Source organism: Vulpes vulpes, chromosome 2 (genome assembly GCF_048418805.1).
Source record: "Vulpes vulpes isolate BD-2025 chromosome 2, VulVul3, whole genome shotgun sequence".
NCBI lineage: Eukaryota > Metazoa > Chordata > Mammalia > Carnivora > Canidae > Vulpes > Vulpes vulpes.
The window spans coordinates 118,461,633-118,476,484 of NC_132781.1; the positions used below are offsets into that span (position 1 = coordinate 118,461,633).

Below are 14,852 nucleotides of genomic sequence, written 5' to 3' on the forward strand. Positions count from 1 at the left end.
TACTCACTGAACAGATACAACCACAAACCCCAGAAAATAAGGTTGGAGAACTTGCATTTTCTGGTTTCAAAACGACACCACAAGGCAACAGTAACCAAGGATGTGCAGAAACTGAAGTTCCCCTACATCGTTGACAGGAATGTAAGATGGTGAAACCACGGTCTGGCATGTTCTTAAAAATTAAATGCACAGTACGACCCAGCAACGCCACTCCTCGGCATCTGCCAGAGCAAAGGGAAAACACCCAAAAATGTGATGTGTGAAAGGTCCGTAGCATCCTTTGCAAAAACAAGAAAGATAATCCACGTGTGCGCCAGCTGGTGAAAGGGTAAACTGCGTATGTGCACGTCCTTACGGTGGATACAGCTCCAGCGTGGATAAACTCTGGACATCATACTACAAGAAAGAAGCCACTCAAAGGACCCACACGTTTGTGATTGTATCGTATGAGCCATTTCTGTGAAACATCTGGGAAAGCAAAGCTACAGACGGGGAGTAGAGCAGTGGTTGGTTGGGGCTGGAGTCCACAGGTGAGCACAGGTGCCCCCAGGACTGGGCGTCGGGCGGGTGCGATGCGGCTCTGCGAACATAGTGAAAGCCTTTCGGTTCTGTGCTTCCCACGGGGTGGATTTTGTGGCATGTGTACCCTACAGAAGGCGAGCGCAGCCTGTCATGGGGTTCTGAGGTGGCAAGTCAAGACAGTGACATGTGACGCGTGCCTTCACGAGCCGTGCACCTGCCTTGCTCAGAGTGCCCAAGTTCTGATAGTTTCCAGTATTTTGTGTATTTTCTCTGGTTCAATATCTGGAATCACTAAATTACAGGTGTGAAATTTTATTTCATCCAAATGTCCTTTTTTCCTTCCTAGTCAGCTGTGTTTTTATTTTTTTTAATAGACTTTATTTTTCAGAACAGTTTGAGATTTGGAACAAAATTGAGTGGGAGCTACAGAGATTTCCTATGCACCTCCTACACCACACAGGCATGGGCTCCCCCGTTATCAGCCTGCGCCCGAGGGGATTTTTTTTTTAATAATCTAGGCCCCTCATTGATGTATCATCATAATGGACCCGTGTCCGTCATTTACATGGTGCAGAAACCTGGAGATAGACTGACATTTGATAGAGAAGCAGAGACCGTCCATCACAGTAAAAGATGGTCTCTTCAAACCAGGCGTCCAGATGCCAGAAACCGAGTGTAGGCACAGACCTTACAGTCGTCACAGAATTAGCTCAAATGGGTCATAGACCCAAGTATGAACTGTAAAACTGCAGATCTCCTAGAAGGGAGCGTTCTGGATGACCGGCAGGGGCTTCTTAGATACGACGCCAAAGCACAGTCTGTGGTAGGGTGGACGTCACGAGAGTAGCATCCCCGTGCTACAAACATCTCCATCAGGAGAACGAAGAGGCCAGCCACCGACGTGGAGAAAACACTGCCCACGTGTCTTTCTAATCATCTTGTTCTGCCTGAAGTTTGCATCTAAACTAGAATAGTTCAGGTTCCAGGAATTCTCAGAAAATAATCATCTTCAGTGGAAGCAACCTGCTTCTCAGTGGGGTTGTTTAGTCAGTGGAAGCGTCTGTAGCCGTTGCCAAGAAATCGGTGCTGGTTAGTAAAGGAAACAATTAATGGACATCTGTTGGGCTGAGCAAGGAAAGGGCGAAGAGGAAATCCGTGAGTCGGGTTTCTTGTTTGTCCTTTGTGATCAGGTCTTGTTGATTTTTTTCTTAATGTTGACTTGATCCTGTTGGTGGGCGTGAGGAGAGAGGCGCACCGTACTTGGTTCTCACGAGCGTGCATGCAGGTCTCTCATTCTTTAGCCTTGAATCCACGCGGGGGACCCCAGTCGTTTCATGTGGGAGGGGTTCTGCTCAAACAGATGGCGAATCCGGATGGATGTTCTTGAGAAAGCTAGTCGTGGCTGTTCTGTATTTAATTTTCTGCATTTTGGATCTCCTTACGATAGTATTTACAAAGTAAAACCTTTGGAACGATACAGAAACGATAAATTGTCCTCATCAAGAGAAATGTCATAAAGTTTTACCAGCCCGTTGATTCCCTAAGTTACTGGCTCAGATGTCCCCAAATGTGTTTGGAACCCGGTGCTGAAATGTGAGAATCCTTGGTGAGAAGCTGCGGCTGCATAAATGTGAGCCTCGATAAAAATCCTGTGGGGAGATCTAATGAGGTTGTACAGTCTTTTTTAATATTTTATTTGTTTATTCATGATAGACATAGAGAGGCAGAGACACAGGCAGAGGGAGAAGCAGGCTCCATGCAGGGAGCCTGATGTGGGACTTGATCCCGGGACCCCAGGATCGCGCCCTGGGCCAAAGGCAGGCATCAAACTTCTGAGCCCCCCAGGGATCCCTGAGGTTGTACGGTTAACCCTGAGTCTGGAACAGGTGGAATAACATCTGTTCATGGAGGAGCGGACACGTGCTTCCTGGTGGGTAACTGATGGATGAGGGGCGTCGTGTGCCAGCCTGTTGGACCTTGGGCTGTTGCCTGGAATGTGATCCCATATTCGGTCTCGGTTTGGCCCTGAGATTGTTCTTCTAATGTTCGCTTAGCAGAGGTAACTTCCTGTCATGTTTGTTCCTCCTTTGTGCTGGAGTTAACACATCGGCTACCCAGGACTCTTACAGTAGCCGCGGGTGTGCGTGTGCTGAGGGGGGAGGTCTGGAGGCTGTGGTGCACAGGGCGGACAGTGAGACGGTGCCCACGATCGCAAGACGAAACCTCAGTGTGCGTCAGGGGGCCATGTGGGAGAGCCGTGTGTGAGTGTCCACGTCCCCGGGGCTGCCCACTGCTGGGGAGAGGCTCTCAGCACAGAGCGTCGTGCCTCATGGCCCCGGGGAATTGTCTCCAGGAATGGCCCGTGGGACCTCTGGGTCTACACAGGGTGGCATCATTTGGCCCCTGGACATAGGGGTGCAGCCAGGGGGATGTTTGGCTTGTTTCAGCCCCTAAGTGTATAATTCTTAGAAGGTTACTTTGAAAATAACACAGTATGCTTCAAGGGTGAGGACAAAATAAGACATCCCAGCTTCCTACATCAGATAGAAACAAATTTTAAGGACCTTGGTCCTAGGGACACCCAGGTGGCTCAGCAGGTGAGCGTCTGCCTTCGGCTCAGGGCGTGACCCCGGGGTCCCGGGATCAAGTCCCACATCGGGCTCCCCGCATGGAGCCTGCTTCTCCCTCTGCCTGTGTCTCTGCCTCGCTCTCCATCTTTCATGAATAAATACATAAAGTTTTAAAGAAAAAAAAAAGTACCTAGGTTCTGGATATAAAAACTTCTGGATGAAAGTTTCTTTTCACAAACTGTGAACTCCAGGCTACATTCATCCTCAAAGGTTGTCTGGTGGGATGTCGCTTGCAACAGTGGCCGCAGACAGCTCACAGGCAGCGTGGGAAGAGGAGTTGGGACTTTGGGACCCGGACAGACTTGTCGTGCTCACTGGCCTTTGAACGATCTTAGTAGAAAGTGATCTTTAATGACCAAAGTTCATTTCTCAAGGACGAATCTTAGGGGAAAACTGGCAGAATTTTGGTCTTGGGAGTGGGATCTTCCCTGATTTTGATGTGTTGACCATCAGGTACATTGCTGGGCTTCTCCGGGGGCCCTGCTGGAGCATGCTGCTCTGGGGGCAGCAGGATTTCAAAGGAAATTCGAAAGTTGTGGGTACGACCATCCTTTCTGCCCGTTACTGGGAACAGCAGTGCATCCTCAGAGCTCTTCAGCTCTCCTCCCAGCTTGACTCAGACCGGTTCTGATTTGCTTCTCAGTTCAGTATAGTCCCTTAAGCAGCCCAGGTGGTGCAGCAGTTTAGCACCGCCTGCAGCCCAGGGCGTGATCCTGGAGACCCTGGATCAAGTCCCACGTCGGGCTCCCTGCGTGGAGCCTGCTTCTCCCTCTGCCTGTGTCTCTGCCTCTCTCTGTCTCTCTCTCTCTCTCTCTGCATCTCTGTGAATAAATAAAAATCTTTTAAAAAAAAAAAAAAAGGATAGTTCCATAGACTGTTCTCAGACTTCCTTACTCCGAAGGATTAAATAAAATCCATACGTTCTTGTTCGGAGACTACCACTTAAAAGTCAGCTCCCCCGTGATTATCAGATACCTTCCTCGAGTAACACTTAGGTTTTCTCCACACACGCTGGTTGTCGATTGTCTGGGTTGTGACCAATAGCAGAAAGGACCTCGGTTCTGAGTATAAGAACTTGTGGTCTGGAGAAGGGATGTATGGTGGGGTGTTTCCAGGCGAGGGGCTTGGTGTGTGTGTCACATTCTGCAGAGACGAGCAAGAGTGTCCTGGAAGCAGACACGTGGGGCAGAGACGTGCCCGTCGTCCCCCCCCCCCCCCCCGCCGCACAGCCCGTGCCCACGCTCTGCTGCGTGCGCTTGCTTCTCTGCACTAGCCTCGGGTCAGACTAAGGTGGTTATGTGTCCTGCTGTCTTCCTCTACACACGTGTCTTGGATGTGAGTTTTGTGGAATCCATCTTGAGAACCCAAGTGAGAAGACATCTGCCAACAAACCCCTTTCGTTAGTCTAAAAATACTGTATTCTTCCTAAAACATTCCAAATTGGGGGCGTATGACCCCTGGAAAGCAGATGTCTATCATTTTAAACACGAGACAGGAGCCTCTGAAAGTCAGGACTGGCATTAGCAGCAGAAGGGTGCGTAGGGGTGCAGGGGGTCACACCTGTGAAGGTGCACAGCAGCTCGCCAGTCACGGCAGGGCCTGAGCCTTCACGGGGCGTCACAGGTCGTCCCCCCTCGAGGGACATCTGAGGGCTGCAAAGTGACGGGCTGAGGCATTTTCTGACGCAAAAGCAGCGTCTTTAAGTGATGTTTATCATAACGTGCCCCAAGAGCCAGTGGGTTGCTTGCTAAAGTTCCCGCGTGTGATTTCCCCTTGCCCAGCCAGCACCCTGAGCGGTGGAAGGAAGGACGGGACCAAGCTCCCACTCTCCCCTCCCCAGAGGAAGTACTTTCATTTAAGAGGAGAAATTGGTTTACATGGACTTGAGTTATGCACGAAGGTAACAGCCTTGAGATGCTTGAGCATATTTAATACAGCGTGTGTGTAAATAGTGTGTCAAGTACAATGTTGTCTTTTACTTATGTTCCTTCATAGGTGTTCAGATTAACTGCCTCTCCTGGCTTATACATTAGCTTAAAGCAGCGAAGCAAAAGCAGCAGCAGGGCATTACGAGGTCGCTAGAGCGTGTGCACAGCTCTAGCAGTGAACTACCATTGGAGAACTTTGACACGTGGTTTAAATGCGTAGGAGTTTAAGATTCTTCCTTCAGTGATGCAGTAAAAGCCAATTATTAAAAAAAAAAAAAAAAGGGCAGGGCGCCTGGCTGGCTCAGTCGGTGGAGCATGCAACTCATCTCAGGGTCGTGAGGTCGAGCCCCGCAGCTGGTGTAGCAGTTACATTAAAAAAAAACAAAGGAAAAAAAAAAAAAAAGGACTTGGTTAGACATTCCTCTGAAGAACACGTACATCTTTATAAATGCATCCCCGTGCTCCCCACATTTGCAAATACAGCAGCTTTGAGAGACCCCTGACGGCCTCACAGCGCTGGAGGGTTCAGACGCGGCCCAAACACGCAGCCGTGGAACAAGACCCTGTGGTTGTCTTGGGTTTTGCAGAAGGTTTTTGTGAACACACATTGATTTTGTATTTGCGAACCTGGGGGGCTCCCGCCAGCAGGCAGCAGGCGTTCCCGAGGCTCGGGGGAGTCCCGCGGCCCCGGCCTCACGCGGCCCCTCCCGTCTCTCTCTGCAGCGTATACTCCGGCCACCAGTCCATCCTCATTCCGCCTTCCGAGCTGGAAACCAACCCTGCCTTGTGGCTTCTTGCCGTGAGCCAGTACAAAGTCCGGGACACATTCTGCTCCTACTCGGTGATGGAGCTGTGTACCAAGGGGCTGGGCTCGCAGACGGAATCCCTCAAGGTAAGCCGTGGCCAGGGCCTCGGGGCGCCGGGGGAGCACGCGGCGGGGGGGGGGGGGCGGGGGGGGGCACGCGGCCCAGAGCATGGGAGGGGCTCCCGTGGTTAAAGTCGTTACAAGAGTTGAGGGATAGTCCGCTATCGCCTGGAGCTCACAAAACTGATTTCAAGTGAAAACTTGATTTTATAAGGTGAATAATCGCCCACAAGGGTGACAGGTCGGGGTGTGCTCCCGATGCCCATGATTCCCTCGCCTGCCCTCAAAAGCTTGCTCTTCTGTTGGTGAATTCACTTGTTCAGTGAAGCTCCTTCAACTCTGATGTTGGTGTTCAAGTCATAGGCTTGATTTTAGCCTCTCATTTTTGTTTTCCTTGAAGACCCTGATTTGTAGGTCTGCATCCTACAAGGTATTAACACTTCCTCCATTTAAACCAGTAACATTTTGATCACCGTGTTTTCATGGTGAAGAGTCCTTATCCAGGGAAGGAGCGGGCAGTAATCCTATCGCCTGTTGCAGCGTACGTTCTGGCTACTCTCCATTGTTTGCACACCCAGACATACGTTTCTGTGTATATGCAGATGACATGTGCGTAGATGAGTGTGTAGACGCATGCACAAATATTCCACGTACATACAGATACTCGTGTGCTATGCTTACCTCCTGAAGTTTCTCCTATTTAGACCTAGTGCATTAAGCTTGAACAAGAAAACAGAAGATAATGTTAAAGCCATGTAAATCTATGATTACGTGAAATTATAAACACATATAGGAAAAGAAATATGTAAGATGTAATTACTACTTGTACCCACCTATATTATTTCATAAAATGAGTATGTTTCACAAATAACAATGTGATCAAGTGCTTTCTTAGCAGCTGACGTGTTGATTCATGTAACCTTTACAACAGGTGTCTGGCGTAGAAACCACTGTTCTTAGAGATGAAGACTCTCAAGTTACAGAGAAATTCAACACCCTTTCCTGGTCCTTACACTTACTAAATTCTGGAGCCTTACTAAAGGCTCTTACTAAATTCTGGTCTCTTACTAAATTTAGGCACTTACTAAATTCTGGTCCTTACACTTACTAAATTCTGGAGCCAAACTTAGAATCTCTGGCTCCAGGCACCTCATCTGCAGACCCAGGCCACACTGCCTCCCAAACACACAGACACACAAGTGGAGCCTTGGTGCCACCCAGTGATGCTCTGAGTCACATTGTGCAGGGTCTCTGCGAGCCTGAGGCCCCCCGGCTGTGTGTCCCTGTACCGCATAGAAGCCAGTGTCTGTCCCCAGAGCCCAGGCCATGGTGCAGGGGGCCAGAAGGGCAGACAGTCCAGCCAGTGCCCATCTCCAGAGCCCAGGCCACGGTGCAGGGGCCCAGGAGGGCAGACGGTCCAGCCAGTGTCCGTCCCCAGAGCCCAGGCCACGGTGCAGGGGGCCAGGGGAACAGATGCTGCAGCCAGTGTCCATCCTTGGAGACCCCCTGCTTCGCAGAGTCTGGTGCTCAGCTCACCGAGGTCCCTCTCTGAGGCTTGCCCTTTGCTCTGCTGACCCAACATAGTGCGCACCCTGGGGTGTGCTCGGTCATGCGCAGCCATCAGAGCTGGCCGTGGGCTCTCCAGTCTCGTGGGACTTGGGAGGCGTCCTGTGTTTACTTTTCCATTCTGTGTTAGAAGCAGGTCCTCTTGTTTCCGGCCAGCATGTGCCCATGTTGGTAGCGGTGTGTACAGAAGCTTCCTTGCTTCCCCAGACCTTGTCCTTTATTTTATCCAGGACCTTGCTCCTCCTCACTGCTAAGTCCTGCTGTTACCTTAGATGGGTTTGTAGGAGCGCCTCGGTCCCCTGGAACCTGTAGGGTTTTTTCCACACAGACGTCTTGGGACACTTTAATGCCGTGGACACACACAGCCCTAGGGACGAATGTCTGGGTAGCGCGTGTGCCGCTCGTACCCGTCGGGTTGAGGAGGTCACGCGCTTGGGCACTGGAAGGCTGCCACCTTACCGCTGTCGTTCTCTCCAGGCCCGAGGACTAGACCTGTCCCGCGTGCGCACGTGTGTGGTGGTGGCGGAAGAGCGGCCTCGGATAGCGCTCACCCAGTCGTTCTCCAAGCTCTTTAAGGACCTGGGTCTCCACCCACGGGCCGTGAGCACATCCTTCGGCTGCAGGGTGAACCTGGCGATTTGCTTGCAGGTGGGTATCACGGGGATCTAGGCGTGTGCCCGTCAGAGTGACTTTTCAGTAACAGGCACTCGGCACAGCCAGTGTCATTTCCGTGGCTGATGCTCGGCTATGCTTACAGGATACCTGATGATCCAATGCATGTGACTGGTCACACTTCTCTGGTGGGTTTTCTTCTCTTTTTCTTCATTTATTTTCAGTCTGTGTTTGTCTGTGACCAGCACCCATGGTGCACAGAGTTCTTGGTCTGTGCTGAAACGTTTTAACATGAGTAGCACTTGGCGCAGACCCCAAGTCAGGCTTTTTAGAGCTTCTGCACTGGACAAACGTTTCATGGTGGCAAGAAGCATAGATAGCGTCTTGTGTAGGCAGCAGGCCCAGTGCACCAGTCGGTCCCGGAATTCACTGCTGTGCTCAGTCTAGAAATACTGGCTGCAGGTGGCATCTGTGGGGCCCAGCGGTGAGGTGGCCACGGTGGCCGTGGCTGGAAACACTGCCTTTATTGGCCCCTCGTGACCATCTTCACTATCCTTTCTTTCAAACCCTTTCCACCGGCACCCCGATCCATGGCAGACGCTGCCTGGGAGGACTGACGGGGCCATCCCCACGTGCCCTCCCCAGCCACACGCAGCAGGCCACCCAGGGCACAGCTACAGACTTCCTCCAACAAAGTGACAGGAAAAAACGCCACTCACGGCAGGTGATGGAACCGAGCACAACCCACAGGTCGCCTCCCAATCTCTGTCCTGCCTACCTGCTGTCCCCCACCCCCACCCCCTGCCGTTTCTGACCCCAGAAGTAGATGCTCACTATTACCCTGTGCGTGACCCTGGGAAGCACCCAGGCAGCCCTGTCCTCACTGGCATTCCAGGCCCCGGGACTCGCCGCCAACCTGGGCGGAGAAGGGACTCCCAGAAGTGACCCATCTGATGAGGTTGCATGAGAAACATCATCTATAGAAGGGGTTTATCTCAGTTTTTTTTATTTTCAAAATTTCTGCTACATCCAAAGTGATGTCACTGTTCTGGGCCATGACATTATTTTCCAAACTTGGCCTTATCTTTAATCAATATTGTACATTCTAGTTTTTTCACTTGTTTAATTTATTCTTAACTCATTTATACCCAGTTTCCTTTTTCTGAATGATTAGCATTTGAAACTAGCTAGAAACGTCCATGTGTCTGAGAGTACAGATAAAGTACACCATGATACCGGCGTGCAGGCTCCAGCTGCTGGCTAGGATGACGGGACCAGGAGTGAGGCAGAGGTCAGGAACTTTCTGACTTGGAGGGGGCAGTGAGCATGTGCACTGTATTTGATGAAGGACCCCACAACCACACAGCCCTGTCCCCGCAGCTCCAGGGGCCTCAGCAGCTCCAGGGGACACCCCTCGCATCAAGTGACTTTATGTCATCCTGAGTCCAATTTTACTCTCATTGAACTTTTCCTTCTAATCAGTGAGGTGGACACTGAACACAGAGTATCTTTCCGTAGTTGTGTAAAGTATTCTCAGTAAAACAAGCCAAGAAGGAGGGTGAAGAGCAACTTGGACACGGGGTCAGGGAAGGCCTCCCCCACAGGTAGCCTGTCCACGCCGTGCCTGGGACGCCAGCGAGTAAGTGTAAGGGCCATGAGCAGGGCTGGTCAGCAGAACCTTAGTCTCCGGTCAGTCCGTGCACATCTCCAACCTGCGTGGTGATAGCGAACCCACAGGCGGAGTGCTCGGTCAGGGCAGAAAGGCACGTCTCTTGCTCCCTGAGGTGTTAATAGAGGGCCCAGCCCACAGTAAATACCTAACAAGATTTGTGAAATGTACTAAAACTGAATCTTTATGAATGTGTAGACAAATATGGGAAATAACCTATTTCTGGATTTCTTACAGATTGAACTTTTTAATAAAGGAGTATTTTAGAAAACGAATCAGGAAATACAGAGCAGCCAATAACTATATAACACAAATAATATATAAATAAGTCCTGTCATTCCATCCACCCAGAAGTAATTACCGTTAATCCCTTTATGTAAAAATATCGAAAAAACAGGAATTTATACTGTCCCTAAATGTTTAAAGGCGCTGAACATTTTAGGTTTCCCTTCATTGTAGAATTAGCAGAATTGCCAATGTATGTGAAAGTGGCGGGTGGGCACACAGTTTCCCCAAGAGGGTTGTTCGTCCTGGTCACCCAGCGGCTTGCCCAGCCTTCTCGAGCAGCCGCGTTCGGAGAAGGGGCGTCTCCCCTCTGCCCCCGCGGTCACGCCTGGGCACCATGTTGCGGGCCCACCTACCACTTGGAGGAGGGCTCTCTGGTCTTTGGGGGGCAGGTTGGTATGACTGCGGAATGAAATGTGCCTGATTCGTGAGACTTTAATGTTACATGGAGATAAGTTAGGGGCTGGTTTTTACTATAAGAGAATGGTTTTCATTGATGTTGCTCGGAATCTTCCATCATCCTCCCGATTTCATACAGTCTGACACCAAGCACCATCCTCCACCATAGAGTCTTTGGTGCTCTTACTTTCTGGTACCATGACCCACGCTGTTCTCGGCCAGAAGTGGACTTGCCGTCTTCCCAGGGCAAAATCCTGCATCTCTTTCCAGGTCCAAGTCCTTGGGCTACAAGTATTTTCCTTGCTCTGAATTCCGCTGGCATTCATCCCTCCTGCTTAATGCTTTCTGCCACTGCTTGTCATTGTCCCTCTAGAGGCTTGTGAGCCTCCGCTTGGTGACAGACTACCCAGGACAGGGCCTCACGTGGCTGCCCATGGCTGAGTCCACCTTGTGAAAGTACCACAATTTGATTCCATTAGCTGCAGATACAATTCACTTTGGGGAAACCAGGCAATTTTTTGTTACGAGTCCAGCCTCCTGTGTGAAGTTAAGTCCATGGCAGCAACTAATCTCCACCAAGTCAGGGCTGTGGCGTCACTTGTAGCTCTTCCCTGCTGGTGAGAAGCAAGGGTTTGCTGCCCACTGTTAGCTCCAGTAGCCAGTCCAGGGCCTACACTTAAGGAAAAAGACATTGACCCTGAAAACAGAAGTGTTCTCTGGTTGGATCTCCTGCAGCGCATGGGGGTGAGGTAGCTGTTTTCAGAGGGAAGAGTCTGAGTTCAGAGCAGAGGTCAGGATCCTCTGGACGGAGCGGGGAGGTGGAGGCGGAACCTTCGCTGCTTCTGAACACAGTCTAAGCAGAGTTGACCACACACAGCAGAGGAGCCAATATGGTTTTCAGCAGTTTCCTTCTCTCTAGATTTTAAGTCACACCTGCTGTTTTGTACGACCTAAATTAGGCGACCGGAAGACGCATGTCTCTGTGGGTGGGAGGCTGTACAGCGTCCGGCCCGTGCTGTGTGGGTGGGCAGCGTGCCGGAAGGTGTCCTGACGGCTGCTTGCTTGTAAAACCCTGGTGTAGAGAAAATCCTGAAAATTGACAAATGTAGCGTTATCAAATATGCAAGTGGGCAGGTATAAGAATCTAAATGTGAGACCGTCATAAAAATAGGAAATTGGGACAGTCATAATTTCTGTGCTGCTGTTGACTCAGCTGTTCGATCTCAGAAACGAGTGATTTATTCACCCACTTACCGTTCTGAAGCAGGAACTGCCACATTATTTCAACACAGCCCTCTTGAGGTCGATGTCACAGCTCTGTGGCAGAAGAATGGGCTCATAAAATTAAGTGTGGCTGACTTGAATTTTACATGAAATATTGGTCTATTGGAGACTCTACACGAGGAAGAAATGTAGAGGTAGGGGCCGTGTTTTATACTTAAACATGATACTTCCCAGAATCTTTAACCATAAAAATGACTTTAACACAATTTGTATTTGTTGAATCTCTCTGACAAAAGTGGACATTAGGTCAAGTTATGACTTCTGAGTTTAACTTTCACGTAGATTTCCCTTCATGCTATTAAGTGTCATGTGCGTATTAACCTCTGTTGACAGAGATACTGCCTGCAACCACAATTACCCTTCAGAAGCATAAGCTGGAAGGTCTATGGTTGCATTCAATTCAGAAAGTTAGCTCATTATAACAAAAACGAACGTCCTCCCCATCAGCAAAAGAAAGGAGGGAAAATGAGGTCTTCCCTTTTCCCTTAAGTCAGCTTAGCGCAACCTTTGATCTTTGTTATATTTTAGAAAAATACGATTAATTTACCTGGGGGGAAAGCTTAAATCAATAGTAACAGTTATAACCAACCTTAAATCTTAAAACTCACACAGTGAAAGAGAAATATGGCCCCCCGATAATGAGAAGCGAAGTCGTTGATCGTTGGAGAGAAAGAAACCAGGAAGCTCAGAGGCTGATGGAAATCTTAGGAAATTCTCAAGAAAATCGCTAGTTATGACACTTTGGTTAGTTAGAACTCCCCATTCCTTTCCCCTTCTGCTTTTGGGTGGAGGGGAGAGTGCCGGTGCCCCTGGGAGTGCCTGCAGTGCGCACACCTCCAACTGGGCCGCCTCGTTGGGCTGGTGCAGAGTAACAGCGGTGTCACGGCCCTGCATCTTGGGACCAGAAACTGGTCAATGTTCGGATTCGTGTTCGGATTTGCAAGTCGCAGAAAGCTTCCTTGGCAATTTATACGTAAAGGGATTTCTGGAGATGCTGTGGGTCACTCTCGGAGGCGGCGGGGGAGCCGGAGGCCCGGTTCAGGGCGCGACGCCAGGAGGACGCTGGTGTGGCTGAGCTGCGCCGGACGCCCCCCCCCCCCCCCCCCCCCCCCCCCCCCCCCGCTGTCCAGCTCAGACTCCGCTCGGGCCACGGTGCAGACGCCGCCGCAGCGGGAGCCCCAACGCGTGCTGGCGCCCCTGGTGGGTGCGGGCGGCTGGGCGGCTGGTGGGTCAGGACGGCAGTGCTGGCTCCAGTTACAGCACAGGGACAGGGCTCTGTGGCCCACACAGCTCCGCAGGGGCATCCCCCACATAGGGTTCAGGTGCTGGGTGCCCCCGAAGGGATTGCCGACGGCGACTTCAGCCCATCACCTGGCTCCCAAACCAACACATACCCTTCGTCCCATTCTGACAGCCTCTCCCCCCAGAACAGCTGTCCTAACAGCTCTCATGGTTAGAAACGATCAGGTTTTCAGACCTGTCAGCTGAAGATGCACAGGCGTCTCCGTGAGCTCAGGTCATCTGTGGGGAGAAGAGCCCCTGTTGTCTTCATCTGACTGAGGGGCAGCTGGAGGGACTCACCGTAGAGACCATCCAAACCATACGGCACACAGCGTAGCAGGGTGGGTGGAAATCCCGTCCTTCAGCATCCCTGCCCAGCGCCCCCACCTGTCCAGAGGGGAGCATGCAGATGCTGGTGGCAGCAGGAGAGCCGTGAGAATCACCTGAGGATCTTTAGGCCTCTAGGAAACAAAACAATGGGTGTCTGCAGTATCAGGGGGCCCTGGAGGAGAAACCATTCCCTCCGAGGGACTATGGGCATCAGTGGGTAGAAGGCAGAGGTGCTTAGGGCTGAGCAGAGACCAGGAATGCTGGGTGGCTCCATCCAGGCAGCCCCAGGTGGCCCCCCTTGCGCCCCAGGGACAGAGGTGGGGCAAGAGGTCTGAGCACGTGTGCCCCAGGCCCCTGGGCCTTCACCACGTGCTGCATGTTGGCCTCCACAGGCCGGGTATTGGCTGTGGGAGGGAGAAGGCTGCAGTGAGGCTGGAGGGAAGGGAGGACCGCCTTGTCCAGCAGAAAGCTGGTGTCCGGACTCTCAGATCCACGCTCCTGGTCCTGCCCCCAGCCATGAGGCCAGCCTCGAGTGGCGTCTCAGTGGAGCCATTGAAGAGCCCAGACCCCTGCAGACGGCACAGGTCGCCAAGACCCTGAGCGAGACCAGAGAAGGACGTGCCCATTGTGGGGCATGTGGGCTTTCTACTTCTGTCTCCCCAGGTCTTTGAAACCAGGTCTTTTTCACACAGTGAAAAGCTCAAAGAGGAAAGGACATGTAATATGGGGCCCGAGGAGGATGTAGAAGCCATCCGTAGGACACACGCTGGAGTTAGCAGAGACTCCGAGGCAATTACGAGATGTAAGTTAAAGAGTGCGGTTGAAAAGGCATGCGCTTTGCATGAAAAGCTGGAGGACGTCACAGAAAGGTCACAAGTACAAGAAAGAACCATATGGAAATGCTAGAAACGAAAGCCACAGACACAGAAGATTGCTCGTGGTTCCAAAGGGATACTGGATGCAGCCGGGAGCAAACTTCCAGCCCCATCAGTGGAAGCTCTGCAAACACACACAAGGAGAGCAGTGGAGCAGTCTGCGCAGTCCCTGGGGCGGTATCACATCCCAGAACGGGATCCCAGAACAGGAGGGCAAGGGGACGGAGACTACGAACGATGTGAGACCTGAGGGAAGACTGATGGGAGCGAGCAGCCTGCAGACTCAACATCCCTGTGAGGGCCGAGCGGAGCAGATGCCAGCACACCTGGGCGCGTCCTCATCCAGATGCTGAGAGCCAAATTAGAGGTGGTCCTAAAGCAGTCACCTGCCTATATAGACGACGTGCAGAGGAGGAAGGACAGTGCACACAACCAACACCACAGACGCAGAGGACAGCGGAGCGACGCCTAGAGTGCATGGACCGCAGCAGGTCTCTGAGAGGAGCTGAGCCGCGTGGTCAGAGAGGATGGTGGTGAGGCAGCTCGGGTCTGTAGGAAGAAGCCAAGAATGCTAGAGAGAAGGTAAATCCAAGGGAACGTTTGGAA

General features: G+C 51.5%; 1 protein-coding gene across 2 annotated transcripts in view; it reads left to right on the forward strand.

Annotated features, from left to right (window-relative positions):
• Positions 1 to 14,852, forward strand: part of DIP2C (disco interacting protein 2 homolog C) — a 252,180-nt gene that overhangs the window by 208,721 nt on the left and 28,607 nt on the right. For both annotated transcript variants that reach the window (XM_072749676.1, XM_072749677.1), the window contains 2 exons: positions 5,804 to 5,972; positions 7,989 to 8,159. In XM_072749676.1, the coding sequence (XP_072605777.1) occupies positions 5,804 to 5,972; positions 7,989 to 8,159 (340 nt within the window). The remainder of the gene's footprint in view (positions 1 to 5,803; positions 5,973 to 7,988; positions 8,160 to 14,852) is intronic.